At 41.9% G+C, this 15,102-nt stretch overlaps 1 protein-coding gene across 1 annotated transcript; it reads right to left on the bottom strand.

Moving 5' to 3' along the window:
- Positions 1 to 7,009: 7,009 nt before the first annotated feature.
- Positions 7,010 to 14,318, bottom strand: LOC121362727 (serine/threonine kinase receptor associated protein). Its single transcript, XM_041484495.1, has 10 exons — positions 14,121 to 14,318; positions 13,003 to 13,138; positions 12,187 to 12,268; positions 11,858 to 11,930; positions 11,109 to 11,205; positions 10,065 to 10,202; positions 9,563 to 9,699; positions 8,873 to 9,022; positions 8,293 to 8,358; positions 7,010 to 7,954 (listed from the first exon to the last, which is right to left on the bottom strand). Exons 1-10 carry the CDS (start codon positions 14,230 to 14,232, stop codon positions 7,887 to 7,889), a joined length of 1,059 nt encoding a protein of 352 aa, XP_041340429.1. The 5' UTR covers positions 14,233 to 14,318; the 3' UTR covers positions 7,010 to 7,886.
- Between the last annotated feature and the right edge of the window lie 784 nt (positions 14,319 to 15,102).

Below are 15,102 nucleotides of genomic sequence, written 5' to 3'. Positions count from 1 at the left end.
CTCCTTTTTTGCCTATCAGGATAAATTTGACAAAGTCTATGGGGGAGAAAATCACACATAAATCAATATCTAGAGGAGGGACACACAAACCCTGCATTATGATTCTTCTGCTACCTGTGCCAAGTGCTGAGGTAGCATCATTTAATCACAATCCCATTTATTATAATAACTTTTGAACCCTCCTGGGTGCACGGTGACCTTTCAGCCCCTTTGGAAAATGTGATAAAACCAAAGCAAGCAGTCTAGATGAGGAACTCAGCTTCTCCCTCTCTAATAAGGATCCTTTCAGCTGGTCTGCCCTAACCTATTCTTTCTATACTTTTGAAGACAATCAAGAAAACCAGCTAGTAAATTGTTTATAAAAACAATCATTTGGGAGAAGTGAAGAAGTGAAGACAGTGAAGACAGTGTCCAGTCTGTTAGGGAAAATTCAAGTTTGAGATGACAATTGAAATGAAAGGACACAAATTTTGCCCATGAGTAGGTTAATTCTTCATTAGTCATTGTTTGTAGAGGATTCAGTCTGATAAAGCTGTTGTATCTACCCAACCTGACTCTTGAGCATCCTGACACAGGTCTAAGCAAACTTTTTAAGATGTTAGAGCCCTGCACACTAGATCAGCTGAAAGGGAATAATCAACTATAAATCCATTTGGAGAAAGAAAAAAAAAATGGGAGAAAAGGTGTGGAAGGAGAGTGGAAGTGGAAATGAGCTACTCCTCTTGCTTTGCCCAAAGTCACCTGTGAAAGTCACCAAATATCAGCTGATCAGCAATAGCTGACTGCATGTTCTTTGCAAACAGGACAAAATCCTTTGGTTTAAGCCCTTTTCACTGTCTGACACATTTTCCCCTCTGCTCTCAGTGACTCAAGGCTGGTCACAAAGGTAGCTGACACATGGCAACTCAGTAATGTCTAATATCTCATTTTTGTGCATGGGATGCAAGAGTCCCTAAAACACCACAGAAAGTGCATCTCCGAGTATTTTTTTTTTGAGAGTGGGAACTCAAACCACAGTGCACAGCACAAGCAGAAAAGTAAAAATTAAAAAAAAAAAAAAATTAAAAAAAGGAATAATTTAACAAAAAATCAGAACCCCATCCTTTCTGTACAACTTAATGTGAGACATCATGCAGCTTTTTCTACAGGAAATAAAATGGTGCAATAAAAATGGCACGGCAAGGAAGGACAAAGGTTCTGGTAATATGCAGCAGCAGATGGAGACTTCCATATAACACAGACCTTTTATTCAAGCCCATTCCTACATTAATTAAAGCAATGGGTAAGTGAAAACAAATATGTCTCAGCATAATTGTCTCTAAATAGACTTTCAAAGTTTGCCGTGTGAGGTCTCATCAGATCTTTAGATCTAAGTGCCTTTATTCAGAAAAATCCCTCACAATTCCAGCTTTTCTCTTTTTTTCATTAAATATCAGAATAAAACCATTTTTTGAAATAGAACTGACTGCCTTTGGATTCTCCCCCTCCCTCATTCCCCCAAGCTTTATGATTTAGTATCTGGCTAAGGAAAACTATATTTAATTAGGCTCATTAACCTTGCAGTGTGAACATGTCTTTTTTTTTTTTTTTAAATAAGTCATCTGCTAGTCATCTGCACAGTCATGTGGCTTCAGGGATAAAAGTAATTAAAGCAGTTACACTACAGCTAATTAGCCAATATTCTGTAATCACTCTTCTAGTTTACTTTTTTCTCTGAAGACATCTGAAAAAATCATATTCAATTCCTTAACAGGAAATTCATCTCCTCTCTTTGAAGAACACGAATCCAAAAATACCGAGCATTTCCTCAGAAAACAATAAATAAAACCACTTCATTAGGATAATTACATAAATATCTAAGCTTCCTAGCACATTCCTCATAAAACAGACTAAGCTTTACAGAAGCTTTAAAAAAAAAAAATGTGTTGATGGCATCCCTTCAGATGGTGAAACAGAAAGCTCAAGAACGCCTGAGGCGTTCGTTTCACAAGCATTTTAAGGCAGCACTGTTCCCAAAAGGAGCTGCCCCCCTCAACTGGTTATTTCATTTTGTGTGCCAGGGACAGCATGTGTGCTCCTGCTCCTACCATGAGCGCACGATAAAATGGGAAGGGAAGTGATGAAAGCTGTTATTTCGGGAGAAGAGACCCAAACTGTGTCCTGAGCCTTCCGTGGGGAAAGGAGGAGCTCAGCTGGACACAGGCTGACCCCAGCTGGCCACGCAGAGCTGAGCAAAGCCACTGAGAGGAGAGAAAAGGCTTTGGGATCAGGTCTTGCTACAGCTGCCTTACCGTGTAAGCTGTTTAGAGATTTGGGGTTATTCAGCTTTGTCAAGACAAAAGCCGTAATTATTTTTCCAGAGTGACACTTGATATGGACCAAGAGATCCTTAATTTCATGTGGGTCTTCCTTTACATGACAGAAGTCCAGTCTCAAAGTCATCAGCATCCAGATACTCAAAGCAGGACATCAAAGCTTGAGCCCTGAGCTAGAAGTTGGCTCTGCTGTCTTGTGCCATCAGTGAAATCACACAGTGCTGTCCACAGATCACCCAAAATGGATCATGGTGTCCTCCTCCAAAGCACTTTGGAAACCAGACAAGCCTTTCCTCAGGCAGTGAGCTGCAGAACATCAGGTTTCCTGCAGGCCCAAGTCCCCTGTTGTTCTCTCCCTTCTTGAGACACCTCCTCATGCCAAAAACCCAGCTGTCCTCATGTGGTCCTTCCAACCCTGAGTAAAACAGGGCTCTGTTACTGCCATAAAGGCCAAAATAAAACAGTTGCAATGAGAATTCATGTAATTGCTGATCTGTACCTGCCTTTCAGTTCAAAAGAACTGATGTGGTCACTCCACCCGTAGCCTAACTTATTTCCAAGACAATCTACTTGTCCTTCAAATTTGATTAAAATTACCCACCAGATTCAAAAGGTGTTAAAACAGTGAAGAACCAGAGCCACAGCACAGGCTAAAACCAGCTATTAATATATTAGACCAGAATTATGCTGTTTTGAAAAGGTATGTAACACTTCATTATCCAAATGCCACTTACCAACAGGCTAGCTCTCACATGTAGATGGCTCAGAAATACCAACTATAATTAAAAATATATAAATTGAAAGATAATGAATGTATTTTTGGCCCTTCAGCTAGAAGGTCTGAGCAACACAGATAGATAATGGGTTTTTTAAAGAATCCAAGAACATTGCAAAACAACTGCAATTAATTAGTCATTGCTCAGAATACATATATATATGTGTGTGTGTATATATATTTATATATTTTTTCAGACATACATAGACACACAGAGGTAATAAAACATATAATCATAGAATAATTTGGAAGACCCTCAAAGATCATTTGTCCAACGCCCTGTGCAATGCAGCATCAGCTCTGAGGTCAGACCAGGCTGCTGAGAGCTTTATTCAGGAGGGTTTTGAGAGTCCCCAAGGATGGAGATTGCACAGCCTCTCTCTGAGCCCAACCTGTCCCAGCACCTGACTGTTCTGCTCCAAGCTTTCCCTCATTTTCCTGGGCTAAACCAGCCCAACTCTTTCAGCCTTTCCTCACAGGGCAAGCACTCCAGCCCCAGCCCCATTGTGCTGTCCCTCTGCTGAAGCTGTGACAGTTTTATCAATCTCTCTTTCCTACTGGAAAGAGAAACTGGACCCAATATTCCATGTACATTCCAAGTCTGGGTAGAGGGGATGGTCCCTTGTCTGCATCCCCACAGTTAAACCAAAGCAGCTTGCACTTCCAAAAGAGATTCTCACTGATATATTCCAATATTTCATTGTAAAGTGATATTAAAAGTTGCATCTGATACTCCCTGAAGCATGACAAAACATGAAACATCTGGGCTGTTATAACCCAGGGAGCTGGAGAGCAGAGCAGGAGAGGCAGGTTCATTCCCATCCCTGCAGGCATCGTGGTGAAGCCCAGCACACAAGCTCTGCAAACAGTCCTTGTGGAATGAAAAAACTTGTAAAACTCTTTGTCCAGCTTCTTTGCACGACTCTTGGATGGCAAAGGCATCAGTGCATGAGGCTGGTGAGCCTCTGACTGTGCACATCAGGGTCTTTTCATCTGTGGAACATGCACCTGTTCTTTATTCCAAGGAAACACCTTCTTCTACTAAGGCACAGTGATGGGTACGAGGGAAGGAGATAAGGAGGGAAGAACCAAGGAATTTTACAAAAATGTATTTATTTTTTTTTTTTAAATCACACAGGAAAGCACTACATGCCATGATTGGTGAAGAGTTTGGCTTGTCAGTAAAACAAATAAACAAATAGATACTCTCTAATGGCAACATCAGAGACCTCCTGCTTTGATAATGACATTATGTAGCAAGCACAGAAAAAGCAGACACAGAAAAGGACACAAACAATGTATTTTTAAGTAAAATACATCTTACCACTAGATGTCTCTGTTAGAAAACTCTAATTCTACACAAAGCTGTGTGGGAAACAGAGCAAATCACCTGAATTAGTGTTAAAGCTGCTGGCACAGGCTTGTAAAACCTTCAAAAGCTGAAGTGCCTGAGTGACAAAAGCAGCGAGCATTGCTGGCAACCATGAAAGATAAAGGTAAGGGTTTATTTACCCTGTTCTTTCTGAGTACTGCTACCAGCTAAGGTACAGCACTAAGATATGCTAAGTGCTGTGTTTAGCATGCTGCTGTGTTTCAGGTACATATTTAGAGGGAGAGCAAATGGCAGGCAAGCGCAGTTCTCTCTTTAAAGCAGGCAGCATAAGGCAGAGGCTGGAAGGTGCCACTTAAACACGGTGACAGCCACACCACTGCCTTTCCTACCCCTGCCCTGAACACCTAAGCCAGCTCCTTTTGACCACAGCCGGTTTAAACAAAGATCCCTGGGAAGGGACGGCAACAAGTACCAGAACTGAGCTGACTTCACCTTCAAGTTTCTGGATTCCCCACGCATGAACTAATTTAAAGCTTGAATTTACTAAGAAAAAGCATGACACACCCCTAGTTTAAAGGAACTGGAGTGTATTTGCAGACTTTTGTGCTAGCTGTTTTTCCTAACAGTGATGTTTTGTCAACTACATTATTAATGTTTGTTTCATTCTTGGGATGGCTGCAGTTGAAACCGCGCCGGGCGCGGAGCTCCGCCGCCACGTGGGGACCGCGCCGGGCACGGAGCTCCGCCGCCACGTGGGGACCGCGCCGGGCACGGCTCGCAGCCACCGCTGACCCTGGGGATGTTCCTTTCCTCTGAAGTATATGGATATTTCCCGCTGGAAATGCTGAACTTGCTGTTGTCGTGGGGATGAGTCGAGGCACTGTCCAGTGTCTTCGTGTTGACTTAAGGAGGAGCTGGTGCCACATGTACACACGGGGTTAATAAAGCTGCCAACCTGTAAAACTTCTAGTGGTGCCTGCAGAATGAAATTCTGGTAACAAAGCCACTGAAAACTTCATGGCCTTTACATTTTTTTCCAGATCTGTGAAAACCCCATGAAGCCTCATGAAAAATATGATGTACATTGTTAATATTGACGTTTAGATGAAACAGTTTCCAGTTTAAAGAAACCTCAAACTCACAACGGCATCAGGTAAAGCAGGAAAGGGCCATAGCTCTGAAACCTGAGAACAGTTTTCTTTTTTGCTTTTCCCATCCAAAACTGCAAGTGTGCTTTAAGAAGCAATGGTTTGAAAGACAGCAGTCACTCTAGAAGCATATACCATTTGCACTGTGTACTTTAGGACCTGTCAAAGCAGTCCAAAAATTACAAGCTTTCAAGCACTTGTGGTGGTGCATCCTCCTCCTCCTCCTTTTCCAGGACACAGTGTCATCTAAGAAATACTTGTGATGCCTTGGCCTTGACAAACAGCACTGGCTCAGCTCCTCTCGAGCTCATCAGAAACACTGTCTGCTTCCAAGAACTGCTGCTGGCTAGTGAGATCTTGTTTTCTTTAGGAACAGCCTTGGAAATTATTTTTATTGCCCCGACAGCATAACATCCCTGTTCCCACACTTTCAAACTAAGTGCAGATCCTAACTGTGTCTGGGATGAAACACTCTTACCTGTCTTAAGTAAATTCAGCTTGTAAGTAAAGATTAAATCCTAAATTAGGTTAAATATTGTGAAGTGTTATTACTCTGTTAAATTGTTACAGTAAATTTTTAAGTTAGGTGCAAGTTAGATGTTGTTCCACAATAAATTGTTAGGCTTAAGGTAGAAGTTAACATTACTGTTAAGGTTTAGTGCTGGTAAAGCCTAAAAGCTCATTTCTTTTTATCCTCACCATCCTTTTGCTACTTAAACACATACACACACACATCCCTCTAAACAATACTCATTTCATTTCTGTTTTGATTGCCTGGATTTTGTTTGGTTTTGTTGTTGCTTGTTTTTCCTTGGTGTGCCTTAACTGTCCTGGAAGTAGTAGAGTGAATCTTGCCAAAGAACTTTGTTGTCCTGTCACTTAATATTAAATCTGGGTTTTGCTGATACCCTTACTGGTGATCAGAATGAGGGACATGGTTTTCTGGTGAACTTGGGAGTAACTAGGTTAAAAGATAAATTTGAAGTTAAAGGTTTTTTTCCTCAGTTAAATGATTCTGAGATTCTATTCCAGTCCTCTCTATGAAATGCTATAGAGCCTACTGCAAATATGGAATAAAACCCACAGCATTCAAGAAGTTTCACCATGGGGCAAGGTGTTCAAAGTCCTTCATTTTAAACACATCCAATTTATAAATTAAAATTTTTATGCTGAAGTACTAGATAAGCAGCCCTCAGAAGCCTTAGTGGAATTAGCAAGACTGAACCATTTAGCTGTAAATCAGACTTACTTGTCTTTAGAATAAAATTCAAATAGGTAATTGCAAATAGGTATAGTCTGCAAAAAAAACAGGACAGTAAGGACAAATATGAATATGAAAAAAGGTGTGTGAATAAATATGCCCCTTTCTCCTTACCACACAGAATGCATTATGTAAAGCTTTCAGCATAACATTAAAGGAAATGACAAGTGGAAGAATGGCAATTATTTTCTTTAATGAAGAAAATATGATTTGTAACCTTGAAAGAGTAACTTTTTTATCCAGTCTGGAGGACTAAACCCAAGCTTTACACAGATTTGCAGCCAGCCTCTGATATTTTCATGTACAACCAAATACTTCAGGCAGCACGTTTAATTTAGGAATTTTCACTGTTTTTCTTTTTAGAGACTCATGTTTACATTCAAACTTTAAAGAATAAAAAAGATACAAAGCTTACAGATCAAAGAACTTGCCACCCTCTGTACCAACACTAAAACATTCTTTTGCTTTCTCTCTGTATAGTACAAACCCAAGATGCCAAGGATTACGTGATTAATGCAGTTGCTTTTCCATGTCATGAACCCAACGCTCAAAAGTAATGTACGAGTTTGGAGAGGCTTTTTATTTAGACAACTGAAAACAGTTAAACATTCAGAAGCAGCATACAATGAAACAAAACCAGAACCAAATACTTTTAAGTACATAATCCCTTCTTTTCAACTAGAGCCAATTTTTCCAACTTTCAAGAAAAAAAAAAAAAAAGGTAAAAGCCATTGTATCTCTTCTTTGTAATAATGAAAACACACTACAATGAGTCTAATTGAGATTGGAGAGACTGGATCTTGGCTTCACACTTCTTTGAAAAGACAGTAGGCAGTTATGCCAAAAAGCCAGCAGAACTCTACTACTTGTCTTTTGGGTTTTTATTTGGATGCTCAGTTCTCTTACAGACAACACCTAGCCAGTTCCACCGCATTCTCATCAATTACTGCCCATCTTTGCCCCACGGAGGGAGCGCACTCTGGAAGGCTGCTGTCTGTCACTGCTCACTTGATTTAGTCTCGCATGTCCACGTGTCACATAACAGCTGCAGTAATCAGGCTTTCACTTCAGGAGTTGAGCTGTACACTGTATCTGAGTTTTCAGAGGCAATCTCTTCTGCAACTAAATAAAAAGGGTGTTATTTAATTTCACTTTAGATATAGAAACCAAGGAAATGTTGCAGGGATTGCTTAAAGAGACCAGTTCGGTTTGTTTTCCCATTCAATCTGACCCAGCTGTTCTAGTCCATCTGTTGTGCCTGCACAGCTCCAGTCACCAGTCTGACACCATATAATCAATGTCAGGCATATTTTTTACTCTCTTCAAAAAAGATCTTTTGAAAAGAGTCAAAAATACCAGAAAGCACTTGAGGGAAAGTACTTCTTTCATACTAAGGAATGCTGTCATCTTGACTATCTTTTAACACTGAGGCAGTTGAAGCTGACAGTTCAGTTCATTACCTATTTCCTCCTCTGCAGTTCCTGGGAGAGTAGTCCTTGCTTTTGCTGCTTCTGCATTCTCCTCTTCTGCAGAGAAAGAGTAGAAAAACAGTCAATAACTTCAGTTCCACCCACCCACCTTAATTTAAAAAATATATATATTGTAGTTTCCATTAATTCAGTGTTGAGCAGAAACACTTGAGCAAGCAATTCTATTAATGAATATCCACATGTTCCCCAAGCTGAAAGAACCAAAGTACAGTAAAAAAGAAAACTACCATCCACATTTCTAGAGAGTCTCTCTTTCGGAATTACAGAAGTGGTATCACACATTTCTCATTCTTTAATGTAAAAATACATCAGGCTCTTGGATTAAATAGCCACAAAGTATCTATATTGAAAAAGCTTATGGGTGTGATGTTAACTGCTTACAGAACAGCTACAAAAGTACATCCTTCAATCTAACAGATATGAGTAGATCAGAAACCCTCAGAAGACAGGAATCACTGTATGAAACTCAGTGTTTAGCACTAATGACAGACATCACTTCAAAAGTGCACACAGAGTTGCCAAGTTTCTCCAGGACCAAGCACACACTTACCAGGAACTACACACTTCCAAAGGCCGTAGGTTTTCCCTACTGTTGTCTGCCACAGCCTTAGTGTGCCATCCTCAGAGCCACTTGCATATAACTCTCCATCGGGGCTAAACCTCACGCAGTGAATGGGACCAAAGTGCCCTTTGTAAGATTCTGAAGGGAACACGTCAAGACTGTCAATTTCAAATTTCAGCCAACAACTGAAATTTAAGTACAAACAGATCAGTTTCTGATACAAAACAGAGTTTCCATGAATGGGTGTGTCAGCAATGGCTACTTCAGGCATTTAATAATTAACGAAGATATTAATGTTTCATTAACTGCAAGGAAAAAGGTGCTTAGTTATTCTAGACAAAACTGCAAAGCAAGCCAGCAGCATGGGGTACACACGCTCTGTTCCTTCAACCACTCCTTCCACAAACACTTTTAAAAGAGGACTGGATCAGCAAGAAAATATGCTTTTTCCGAAACAAATTTGGCCAACACATCATATTTTTCATAAAATCTTGGAACTGACATATCTAATGAACAGTATGACAATTCAGCATACAGCTATTATTGCAATACAGAATGAGAATTTTTTTTTTTATGCTATGCTAAGACCTCATTTGAGTACAACAGTTTCATTTACTGGTCATTATTTTACTAACACCTATTTCAGAACTTCTTTATGATTATAGGAGACAAACATACCTAATTCTTCTCCTGTATTATAGTCATATTTATAGAGTTTAAAATCTTCACCACCTGCAACCAAACATTCTTTCGCAGGGTGAAGAGATGCAGAATTGATTGTAGCAGGTGCTTCAAATGATTTAATCTGCTCTAGACTGAGGGAGAAAAGTTTGTTAATGAAATTCACATTAAAAAAAAATCCTGAGACCAAAGAAACTGTGATTCTACTAACCTCAACTGCTTTTCCCAGAAATAAATTTCAACCCCACAGAGTTTCTGAAACAAGTTTTGATACATGCAAATCATGCTTGTCAAATTAGAAATGAGTTTAGAATAAGCAAAACAAAGCTCACACATACAGAACTATTTTCTGGAATATGTTTGAGCATGTAACTTCCTTCCTTGAAACATCACAGAGGTGCCAGTTTTGACAACTTGGTGACTCTGGCCTTGTACAGCCAGTTTTTACCCACAAGAAGCCCATAACTGCACCTGTAAAAATTGGGAGTTGTGGACTCACGTTTCTGCACTATGAAAAGCAATAGTCTTCCCATAGGTTATCACCAGTATCTGTCCTTCTGGAACATACTCCATGCTGCTCACTGACATTGCCACACTTAGTGACTTCACCTCAGTCATGGTACTCCGATCCCACAGGCTTAAAAGGAAAAAAAAAAAGGGAAAAAAAGACTTAGAACTTCTGCAAAACAATTTCCACCTCACATCTGTGGCAAGACCTGCATCAAAAAAGGCACCCATCAAGGAATGTGGTTTGATTGCACAGGTACTTCAGATCTTCAGTGGCTTTAGCTGCATTCTCACCTAGGCCAGGATTAAGACACATTCCTTTTTTAAAATACTTTTACCTTTGCAGCTTAATGCCACAACATTAAATGGTATATACACACCATTTAACTACTCAGTGATTCTCCTGGAGATTAAAAATCTTGATTTAAGTCTTCTAAGCAACAGACCTTGAAGCAAGGCTTGAAGATTCTATTCTCTTTTTACTTCAAAAGACAAAGAGTTACTAATTCCAATTTACAAAGGTTCATTGAGGATAATAAAGTTTTTTATATAGGAGTGCAAGAAGTATCTAAGCAGAAATTAAATTGTGCTGCTGTGACAAATAAAAATCTTTATTCGTTACCTGACTGCTGCATTTCTATTGCTACAATTTGGAGGAAAACTAACAGGACTATCCTTAACACTAGGAAACTGAAGAAAAATCAGCAATAGCTCAGGACAGTGTGTACGCAAGAGACCTCATCTATAAATTCACCTTCTTCAGGATTACAAAAGACATAAATTTATTTTATGCTGTTCTCAAAGACCACCTCTTCTTATCTATGAGGGAGAACACATCTATGAGAAGCAAACATTTATGGGGAAATTAGAACTATTACCAAAATCATCTCTGACAGCAGAGCTGTATCAGGCATGCAGCTACAATAACCTAGGATCAGGATCAACTTGTGTTACTCATATCCTTTACCAAAAGAACATAACTTCGTCCTCACACAGAGCATGACAATAAAGAAAACTCAAAGTTACTTTTTCTTACCGCACAGTTTTATCATCAGCTGAAAGAATCTGTTTGTCATCACTGCTCCACAAGGCCTTTTTAATGCCAGAAGTATGTCCACTGACAACATCAGGTTCTTAAAAGAAAGCCAAATATTTTAATGCATGTAACAAAATAAAATAACATCATGCAGCAGTTTGGGGGCTTCCTTAAGGTACACAGATTTCCATCTAGTAGAGACTGTAGAATTACTTCAGGCACTTAGGACTTTATTTGTACATCTTATTCCAGGAACAATAATAAATAAATGAAGTAAATGCAAACGGTATCTGATTGCCTAGCTTTCAAAAACTTCACTAGGTGAACAGTGATGTTCTCTGGCTTCCTATCAACCATCAAAAGGTCAGTATCAACATGATTTTAAACACACTTGAATATGTGGCATTGTTTTTTTCTCTCAGATGACTACATTTTAATTAATTAGACCAATTTCTAGCATGTCTGCACTGAACTGAAACATGCTTCGCTTGATGTCACATTCCTGGAAGCGTGCAAGATCAGGCTGGATGGGGCTTTAATCAGACATTAGAAGAGAGTTTGGAACCAGGTGATCTCCAACCCAAGCAATTCTGGGACCCTTATATATCAAAAACTTACAGACATTACATTTGTAAAACAACCTAAAATATTGTTCTTAGTGATTCATAACAGAAAGTAGCCCCTTAATTTCAGAAGTTTGATTTAACTCAAAAAAAGCCCCCAAAAATCAATTTTAAAAGCAGACTCACCTGCTTCTGGCTTGCTCAAGTCATAGATACGCAAGAGCTTATCTTGTCCACCTGTTAACAGATAATTGCTATCCTGAAACAGAAGTTATAGAGAGTCAACTCTACTTTGAAACAAAACACAGCCTTTGTCTGTGAGTTAAAATCACAGCTTTTTCTCTCAGATAGCCTCTAGCACACTTGTTACATTAACCCTACAATCTTAAAAACTTTAGTACTTTAGATTATTTACCTGTTAAAATACACAACAAAAAAAGCAAAAAAGTAAATAATAGCAAAACATGCTCAAGAGCTTATTTCCCTGGTGAGTAAGGTATAAAGGTTTCTCATACCTGTGTAAAATCCACACTTTTTACAATGTGTTTGTGAGCCAGTGTGATCAGTTCATCGCCTGACACAGCATCCCACACTTTGCTAAACAGCAAGAGGAAATATTCGTATTTTAGAAGCACCAGCACAAATCAACCTGGACAGTCAGATGAATTTGTAAGCAATCTTTCCTCATGCTATCACATCATTTTATCCTAAGTGCTACATTCTTGTAAATTGTAACCTAGTCAGTCAATAAGAATATTTTATATATTTTTACTAGAGCTCTTTTTGGACTATCCCACCACTCTGCTTTATGCTTTTCTTCAGGACCATGCAAACTAATTAACTTTTTAGTCTGAAGACACAGGTGGCTCTTCTCTGCAACTTCATTAACAGAATTTACCCTCTACAAGATTTAACTTGCAAAATATTCATTAATACTGCAAGCAGCACAAACAACAAAAAACATGGAAGAACTAATGCACTAGAAGTTTCATGTAATAAAAAGAGGCTAAGTGTTAGATGAAAATAAAAATCCCTCTCTCAACTCTGCTATAACTACAGTGCCAGAGATTAGAGCTGCACAGAAAAGTTAAGTAAACCAGTATGATAATTAAGCACATCAAGAAGCAATCACAGTTGCTCATCATGACACAATTAACTGCAGCTACTTTCAAGAAGATAAAAAATCTAGGTTTTAATTTGGCTAGCCAAAAATAAGCTAACAGCTACTAAAGAAAAACAAATGAATCCGTAATTTAGTACGGCTAAGCTGTCCCCAAAGAGCTACAGAATAAAAATCAAAATATAGACCACGAAAACAGTCCATCACTTACGCTGTAAAATCTGCTGCTGCTGTAGCTGCTTTAGTGGCATCTGTGTTCAGGGTGGCACCCCAAACAGCACCTTTGTGGCCCAGAAACGTGCCAATCCAGTCTCCCGTGTCCCCCTGGCGCAGCATAGGCTTGCCATCTTCACAGAAACAAAACCAGTATTCAGGTAAAAGAGGGAAGCAGGTTTTTTTAGAAGAAAAAATATCCCCTTGCACCAGCACGTGGAAATACCCCATGCTTTACAAAGCCACTCTTTGCAGGGGGCTTTGGCTGTAGAGTTTAGATGTGCAGCTGTACTTGCGATGCTACTGCAAATGAGATAAAAGTTTCCTCATAAAAGTCTGTAACTTTGTGTTAAGACAGAAAGAAGGTAGAAAGGAACATTTCATTTAGGTTTTATTTTTACTAAAGTTTTCTTCAGGTAAGACAGATTTGGTTTGCTCTTTTTTTTTTTTACATTGGAACAATATTATGAAGTCATAAGTATGTAGAAACAAGTCTCATGGCTGCAGTGAGATACGACTAAAACAATGAAGTAGCAATAGAAAGTCTTTCCTATCATCAGTTTTTTCTGGAAGGCTCTCAAAGAGTTATTCACACAAGCTGCAGAGCTGAACTGGAAGCCCTTCAAGGCAGAAAAGGAATGCCCTTTAAGACTTATGCATGCAAAACATGAAAATATACATGCACGACGATAAAATGCTATTCCCACAGTGAATAAAGACTTCTCATCGTGCCGTGTCCAGCAGGGCAAGGCAGCTGCCCTGGTCAAAGCGGAGCTCGCTTTAGATCCACAGGCGATGGGAACGGCAAGTTTTACCAACAAACCACTCTGGAGACCTCCCAGCCCCTCAGCAGCCGGGATCCCCACGGGGCGCACGCGGGCTCCGACAGCCCCCAGCAACGAAGCACCGGGAAAGAAATCCGGCTGTCCCCTCCCTTCGTCATCCCAGAGCACACCGAGGCGGTGTCACCACCCCGAGTGGCCGGCACAGACCCCGACCCCGCTCCCGCCCCTCCGCCACCCTCGGGACGGCGATGCGCGGCCTGCGAGCGGCGGGGCGCCCCCACGCCCACCCCCGGGGCGGGGGATCCCGAACAAAGCGGCCCGTCCCGCTCACCCTTGCAGGCGCTGATGAGGAAATATCCGTAGGGGGTGACGCCGCTGAAGGCCAGGTCCACCACGGGCCGCGTGTGGCCGGAGCAGGTGAGCGGGGTTCGCCTCATGGCCATGGCGGCGGCGGCGGCTGCAGGGGCCTGGGCAGGGGCACGAGTCCGGCGGCCCGGCGGGAGCGGCGGCGGCGGCGGGGGAAGTGACGGGCAGGAAGCGCTTCCCGGCGGACGCGCGTCACGCGCGGGGGCGCGGTCGCCGCGGCGCCGCCCCGCCAGGGGGACGGGCCCGCGCTGCTCCGCTCGTCCGCTCCGTGAGGGAGCGGCGGGGTGCTCGCTGTCCTGTGGATCCCTCGTCCCGCTCCGTGAGGGAGCGGCAGAGTGCTCGCTGTCCTGTGCATCCCCCGTCCTGCTCCGTGAGGGAGCGGCAGAGTGCTCGCTGTCCTGTGCATCCCCATCCCGCTCCGTGAGGGAATAGCGGGCTGCTCGCCGTCCTCTTCATCCCTCATCCTGCTCCGTGAGGGAATAGCGGGCTCCTCGCTGTCCTGTGCATCCCCATCCCTCCATGAGGGACTAGCGGGCTGCTCGCCGTCCTCTTCATCCCTCATCCCGCTCCATGAGGGAACAGCGGGCTGCTCGCCGTCGTCCTGTGCATCCCCATCCCTCCATGAGGGACTAGCGGGCTGCTCGCCGTCCTCTTTAATCCCTCATCCCGCTCCGTGAGGGAATAGCGGGCTGCTCGCCGTCCTCTTCATCCCTTATCCCGCTCCATGAGGGAACAGCGAGCTCATCCCCTTCCCGTTCATCCCTCATCCCGCTCCATGAGGGAACAGCAAATTTCTCGCCGTCCTCTGCATCCCTCATCCCGCTCCATGAGGGAGCAGGGAGCTCATCCCCTTCTCGATCATCCCTCATCCCGCTCCATGAGGGAGCAGGGAGCTCATCCCCTTCTCGATCATCCCTCATCCCGCTCCATGAGGGAACAGCGAGCGT

This window comes from Pyrgilauda ruficollis, unplaced genomic scaffold (genome assembly GCF_017590135.1).
Source record: "Pyrgilauda ruficollis isolate IOZ18807 unplaced genomic scaffold, ASM1759013v1 scaffold66, whole genome shotgun sequence".
NCBI lineage: Eukaryota > Metazoa > Chordata > Aves > Passeriformes > Passeridae > Pyrgilauda > Pyrgilauda ruficollis.
This window is presented reverse-complemented; position numbering and strand designations above follow the sequence as displayed.